General features: G+C 36.9%; 1 protein-coding gene across 2 annotated transcripts in view; it reads left to right on the top strand.

The window, feature by feature from the left end:
- The first annotated feature begins 258 nt into the window (after positions 1-258).
- Positions 259-7,341, top strand: part of LRRIQ1 (leucine rich repeats and IQ motif containing 1) — a 91,101-nt gene continuing 84,018 nt past the window's right edge. For both annotated transcript variants that reach the window (XM_039387264.1, XM_039387265.1), the window contains exons 1-6: positions 259-418; positions 1,240-1,402; positions 2,601-2,712; positions 3,676-3,746; positions 4,918-5,020; positions 5,702-5,907. In XM_039387264.1, the coding sequence (XP_039243198.1) occupies positions 1,274-1,402; positions 2,601-2,712; positions 3,676-3,746; positions 4,918-5,020; positions 5,702-5,907 (621 nt within the window). In that variant the 5' untranslated portion in view covers positions 259-418; positions 1,240-1,273. The remainder of the gene's footprint in view (positions 419-1,239; positions 1,403-2,600; positions 2,713-3,675; positions 3,747-4,917; positions 5,021-5,701; positions 5,908-7,341) is intronic.

Raw genomic sequence — 7,341 nt, 5'->3', positions numbered from 1 at the left:
AGACTAAATTCCAGTCTATTACTTAAAAAAACCAAACAAACAAAAAACACAAACAACTAAAGAACGCAAAAAAACCAAACAAAAAAAAACGAAAACCAAAACCAAATCAAACTAAACCAAACACAAAAAACCAAATAAAATACTGCGAGGTGCTCCTCTCGACGCTGGGAGACGCTGCCTCCCGTCCCTGCAGGAAACGGCAGCTCCAGGCGACGTTTGGCTCCTCCCGCTGTCCGTCCCAACCGCTGTTTCCCGTTGCCGTGGTGACGCTCCCGGCGGCGCAGCGGCGGGGTCTCGTTCTCCGCACGGAGCGCCTGACCGGCCGCGCTTGTCGGCCGCGGGATTTCAGAGTGGAGGGCTGGCCGACCTCCGGAGGCGGCCGGGCAGGCGGGGGCTCCGGGAGAGGCTGGGGTGAACGGTAAGTGAATGGGTGTGTGGAGTAGACAAGCGGGACTGGAGGGCGGTGGGTGCCCGGAGGGATGGACTACAGCTCCCAGCATGCAAAGGGGCGGCTCCTCCCGGGACGCGGCAGTGGGCGGGGCTGTCTCCCGCCGCGATGCCTTTTGGGAGGTGTAGTTTTAGTTCGCCAGGTCCGATTGACGCCGTCCTGGCTGAGATGCGCTTCGCGCGTTCTGTCTCCTGCTGCAGGAGTCAGCGAGGGACCAGGAGCTGCTCGCTGCCTCAGATGGGGCGGATCTGGGCTGCCTCCCATGTCCCTTGATTGAAAAGGGGCACGAGTTGCGCAAGGAGGGAGGTGGGATGACGGAGAACCCGTTTTCCTCTAGCCTGGATCCATCCACAAGTCTTGTTCTTCTGTGGGTTGTGCCATTTCTCTGCATCATTAAAACTTCCATGAGTGCTTTCTGGATTCTTAGTCTTATTTTGTAATTGTTAATACTTATTTATTGTTCAAAACTTTTTTTCTCCTTGGTAGCTTATAGGGCTGAAAAAAATTCCATGTGAATCAGGTCATGGCACTGATACTGTTCACAAACAGTAGAGAGCAGGCAGAGGTTTTTAATGTTGAAATTTCATAAAATTTACAAAATTTTGAGTGGTAGTGTGAGGGGGACTCTCCTATCACAAGGTAATATTTTTCTTGGTTTTGCTTGTTGTTATGGACCGAGATGTTCATGTTTTAAGCCAGCTGTTCAATAAATACATCTGAATGAATGTAGGCTAAGTGAAGACTTTATTTTTGTTCATGCTGTGATGAAAAGTATTATTTTCTTTGTGTAGCTTTGAAAACAGATAAGACACTGTGGAAAGTACAATGTCAGAAAATACTGAAGGAATTGAAAAAGAAATAGAAATTGAATTAGGCAGAATCAGCGTTACGTCCTTTGAAGAAGATGATCCTGACACAGAGGTATCAGACGAACCCTTGAGTGACAGTGAGACAGTAAGTATTCAATGAGCTAAAACTGCTTCTATTGCTACTTGAAAGCAGTGGTGGCATTGGGAATCAGGTAGGATGAATGAACGTACTCCTGGCATATCTAACCTGAGGATTTCTTCTGTAAAGTAGTCTCGGTAGTATTACGTCATGGAAAGTGAACCTCCAGTGGTGACAGGACAATAAGAGAGATGAATATCAGCATTCTGCTTAAGTGAGAAAATCAGACCCAGACATTTTGTTTCAGAATCCTCTGGAGCTGGAAGATTTGATCGAAGCTATAGAGGTGGATTAAATCTAGATGAATAAGCCAATGATTCTTCATTGAAATCTGTATTTAAAATCTTACAGGAGAATGTCTTATGAGATTCCTTATGAGACTTACACATATTAATTTCATTTAAATGGGTGCTTCAAATCCTCTTTTTGAAAGACTTCTTGTTTTGGGGAATCATTTTCCTCTGAAATACAATTAATTATTTGGATCCTTTTCAGCTATTATTATCTTTCGGACTCATAGCAAAAGGATTGGTTTGTAGGATATTAGGGTAGATAATATTGGTCATATGTGACTATAAATCATGTTTGATATGACATGAAGATACACAAAGGCAGTATGTGGTGTTTGTGCACTCACATACTGAATGTCAGCAATGTTTACCACAATTTACACAACTGAGAGAAGGCAATCCATTTTCCCAAATTCTTGCAGAAAAAGACAGTCTTTTGAATAGAAGGTTTCTATGTAATAAAGAAAGTTGAAGCATTGGATTTACATGCATACTTTAAACATTAGTAAATTTAAAATGAATTTATTTTTTAAAGAACATTTTAAAGAAAAAGATCCTGTGCATGGTAGTTATTTGTTTATTTTTGTCTCATCCTTTTCCTTAACTTCTTGGTCCCACACAGTTATAAACACAATGTTAATTGAAACATTTTTCTGATGTCAGTGAAAAATAAGTTACTAAAATTTGATTAGAATGTAATTAAAATTAGAATTATTAATTGTTCAGTGGGTGGTAAGACAATAGAAAGAGTGTAGAAATTGGGAAAAATTTTGGTGGCAGTTGCTATTAAATCTCCATCGATGCTTTATAGGTGAAGCCAAAATGAGTCTACATTCTTACATGTCAAGTATTTACCTCTGTCAGACCTGTGAGATGAAAATGTAGAATTTATGTCAAAGGTCATGTTTTTCTAGATTTCAGATGGCTTACCAGAATCAGTTCTCTCCTATTTAAACTTTATCAAGAGCAGCAATCAAGATGCTGAAAAGCTTATACTGCAAGACTTAGAAGATGAACAAACTACAAGTAAGCAGGGATCACAATTCAAATGTTTGTGCACCTTGTATTGCCAGCGGAAGTTAGACTAAAAATCATTAGTAAAATAATGCAAAATTTTAGGTAGTGCAAGCTGTGAAATCTATTCCATCAGCTTCTGAACACGTGCTGAAAATCTCTAGGCATAAAACCACGCAACACTATCTTCCAGAATTTACATCTGGGTATGAATTGAAATTTTCAAAAATTGATCTAATGCTAAAGGAGGCAAGTTGGAAGATCACTCTCTGAAACAGGGCCTGGCCCAGACTCTTCATGAAAATCTAAAATGAAGTCAGTAGGAGCTGAAGTTCAGAGTTCAGATACAGTTGACCCCTATAGGATATGTTTGAAGTCTGTCTTGAGAGATGCCAAAGCTAGCATTAAAATAAATGACCTTGTAATTGGGAACAATATTGCTGTCAGCTGTGTGACTGAAGCCAAGCTCATAGTTCATATGCCAGAGAGCTGGCATCGTCTGTTCCATTACTGCAATAGTCTTCATGAACAGAAGTTCAATATTGTCTATAAAGTTAGATATTTGATGAATGTTTCTTTTTATCCTTTTTTTTGTAATGCAATCTTACTCTTTTTCATTGTTTTTATAGTTCCTTGTCAGTTTTTGACCTATTTCGTACAAGTTCTACTGTATTTTTCTGCACAGGAAATGTTCTGCTGTGCTCCATACTGTGGAATTCTCTTTCATATTTGCTATCACTGTATTCTTACAGTACCATTGTGTGTATTTCTGTTACACATATTTGCTGCTTGTAATGTAGATAAATGATTCCCACATATATTTAAGTAAAACTGGGGGAGAAGGAAAGGAAAAAAAAAAAACAGCTTTATTTTAGTTTAAACAAATTGAGTAGCTAAGGAGTACAGACTAAAACTGAGCACTGGTAAGGGATTTTTCTCTCTGTGAATTAAATGATATATTTATTTTTTCTTTAGATGACATTTATGGAGTAGTTTCTTGTCATACTTCTGAATCAAATGAAGATCCAGAACAATTTAAAGGAAAGGTAGTTTTTATTTATACAATATTTATAGTGGACAAAATTAATATTAAATAATCTAGATAACTTACAGTTGCTTTGGTGACCTCCTAAGGAGATCTATAAATGTGTTCAATTTATTTGTTTCAGACTATTCATAAGGCATTAAGATGAGTTTGTATATACAACTCTTTAAAACTGGGACATCATCTGTAATACACCATGTCTATAAGCTTTAAAATTTAAAATAAATTCTCTGTATCAATCCTTGAGATACTGAGCACAAAAATCAACAAAATTAAATAAAAGTGAATAATCCTTTATTGCTAATTATTTGAAGAATAGTATGATAACACTTTTGAGTTTCTCTAATCTTATTTTTTTATGATCAGGAAGATGTGCTACTATTAATCTTGATCCTAATATATTCCATAATTTAATAGAAAATGTAAACATAGTAATGTCTGTGCCTTTCAAAGACAAAGCAAGAGTTATGAACATCAGTTCTATATTTTCATAGGATTTGGCTGAATAACTCGCTGAAGTTCTTAGAAAAACATAAAACTGAATTTAATCACTTTTAATTTGTCGTCTGGCTTTTATTACTGAGCACTCTTGCAAGCATCTTTCTTTTTTTCTCAGAAGACCATTGTTTAGGACAGCACAATTACTTCATGTGACTTCAGCTGCATTACAAATATTAATATATGCCCCAAGCATGTGATGAATGAATGATAAATGAGCAGGAATAGATTACTTGCCAGTAAATAACAATGAAACAAATATAGCAATCTTTGTGTCCATAGTATTATTTTGAAACAGACTTCTTAAACATTTACTCTGTTACTAGTTCTTCCCCAATGGGCATAACAGTATTAATGTGTAAATATAGTGCTTCGTTCCACAGAAAGTAAAATAAATCCCAAATGCAAAATATTCATTTTTCCAAGTCAAAGTGTAAAGTATATTTTAAAAAGCACATAGAAATATTATGCGTTTTGGGAAATACTGCAAAATTTATTACTCTAGAAAACCAGAGTTTGACTGACAGGTTTGCATTAATCAGTGTGTGAGGATTCCAGTCAGTTGTAAGTTTCGTATATGATAAAAAGATTATCCATGTTCTGGAAGATTTTTATAATGTTCTGCTTTTAAATTTTGTTTCTTGTTTTTTTATAACAATATTAAACTGTATTAGATACTGTTTGAAATTGAAAACGAAGTCTTGCAGATTACTACAACACCTAGTTATAGTCAATCCACCAGTGATGAACTGGTCACTGATGACCACTTACTTACAGGTAAGCAAACATATTAGTCATTTGGTTGAGTTGATCTTTAGCATCATATCACTATTTCTTGCTTTTCTGTTTTCATAAGTATCATAACATTTTTTGTAAAGAATTGCACATTACATTATACAGCAGGGCTTGGTACTTGATGAATTGGACATGAGTAAATACCTGTACTTTTGTCTCATTTCAGGATGACAAAATCACCATAGGAATTTGTATCGAAAAATACCACCCAAAAAACTATTTAAATAATTATTAATAGAAATTGTAAACCAGATTGGAGGCACTAAGCAGGTTCTGCTTTGACCATAACTTCTTTGGGTTTTTTTTAGTAGTCACATTGGCTGGGAATGTTTCCTTTTCCGTGGCTTTAGGATAAGTTGAGCTGGAGTGTATGAGTTGTAAAAGCCTCACTAATAGCCACAGAAGACATCTTGTATAATCCTGCAATATGCTTTGTTAGAATAAGCATAATAGTTGCAGAGTCAGTAAGTGTGCAAAATAATAATAAGACGTCCCTGATGCAAAGGACTCATGCTGTAGTTCTGATTTCCTTGGGGCTATATATTGCTGGCTGTATCAGCACAGCATCCTTTCCTTGTCAAGTACTGTAAGACTGTTTAATGTTCCCCAATGCTTATTAGAAAATTAAAAAGCAGGTTTGCTTGGTTGATTGCAAATTCATAGCTGGTCTTGAAATGAGCATAAGCCTTGCTCATCATGAAGTAGAAGAAAAGTGTAGACAAGAACATGAGCTTGAAGATCAGAAGAGGAAAAAGTGGAAGGCTGAGAGAGAACTATGGGAAAAACAAAATGAAGAAGAACACGCAAGAAGGGTCCAGCACCTGGAGCAATTTGAGGCTGAAAGAGTAAAGTTAGACCTTCTTCATAAGGTAATTAATGACATTGAAACCAATCCGTTCCCATCTAGACTATCTGAATTCAAGATCTAATGTGAAAAAGAGAGTACTGTCCCACACTGTATGACTGCTCTAAAATCTACTTGTTTTACCAAAGTGATTTGTAAGACATATTTAAGTGTAATCCATTGGGTTTTATGTGTTTACTGCTTTGATCAACAGCAAGTGAATTTGCTGTGCTAAATGTGAAATTATTCTTGAAGCTTTGCCCTTACAAAGTTTTTATATTATGGCAACAGCCAAAGTACCGAGAATAAGAGATGTGCTGAAATAATCACAAATGAAAAATGGTCACTGTGCATTAATAGAAAAAACTTACCTACTTTGGACCTCCCACCCCAGTTTCACATTTAAATGTAAAAACTTAAGTGCAGTAATTGGAACCAAAATCATTCAGTTCAGCAATGCTGGCACTGTGCTCCATCTGGGTAAAAGGTACAATACTTCCTTTTCTTGTCTTTACCTGGGAAATTGACTCCGGTTTTATCTACAGAGTTCTGCCACAACAGAACATGTTGACTGGTTGCATTCTCAGAGTATCTAGTCAAGCTATTTCCTATAGCTTGTGGTGCATACTGAATGATAAAATTTGATAGCTCTCCACAAAAGAGTATAAGAACATGAAGAAATGTAACTCAGATATTATACTTGTGAGGCCACGGCATTTTATTATTTAGCCTAAATAATTGTGCTTTGAGAGGTTCATTAATGCTACATTTTCAGGTAACTAATTTGTGGCTTTCTGAAAAAGTGGGCATCTTGGTCCTAGCAAGGTAATTCAAGTCACCAAAATTAGGGAAGGGCTTAGTAAGTGAAAAGACCTTTTTGATCTCTGAAGGCCAGTTCAATGTCTGCTATAGCTCTCTTTTCAACAGACCACAAAATTGATAGGCCACCTTGGTTCTTTGGTGTCACAAATCATTTTTGGGTGTAGAATGGCTTTCTTCCTCTAGACCAAGTGGGGCATGGCAGCCTTTAGACACTTTGGTATTGATGTTGCTAGAGCACTCTTTTTGGAGGTGACAGAGACTATCTTCCCCCATTACAGAAGGATCTAGATGTCTAGTCTCCTGTTGTATGAACTGCTTGCTTCTGAATATCTATCAAAACCAGTACTTAGAAACCTGTGAGACTTTATGCTCCAAGTTGGAAGTGCTAGTTTGTTTATACTTTCTTCATATCCTTCTCTATGTTTGATTTGGCTGATACTGATATATCTTGGTTCCACCAGGAGTCATGTGGTTCTAGATCAGCCTCTGTTTTTTAGTTACTGTCTGCTAACTTTCAGTCAGATGTAATTCTAGATAGTGTAGATTTCTTTTTTCTGATTGAGACTATCTTGGGCAAAGAGGGAAATGCTATTTATTTTCAAATAGTGAGGAAGTAGATGTGAACTTTCAATTTTCC

Source organism: Pipra filicauda, unplaced genomic scaffold (assembly GCF_003945595.2).
Source record: "Pipra filicauda isolate LSUMZ 115617 unplaced genomic scaffold, ASM394559v2 scaffold54_size4384275_pilon, whole genome shotgun sequence".
Classification (NCBI taxonomy): Eukaryota; Metazoa; Chordata; class Aves; order Passeriformes; family Pipridae; genus Pipra; species Pipra filicauda.
Note: the sequence above shows the minus strand (reverse complement) of the source record. Positions and strands in the feature narration are given on the sequence as shown.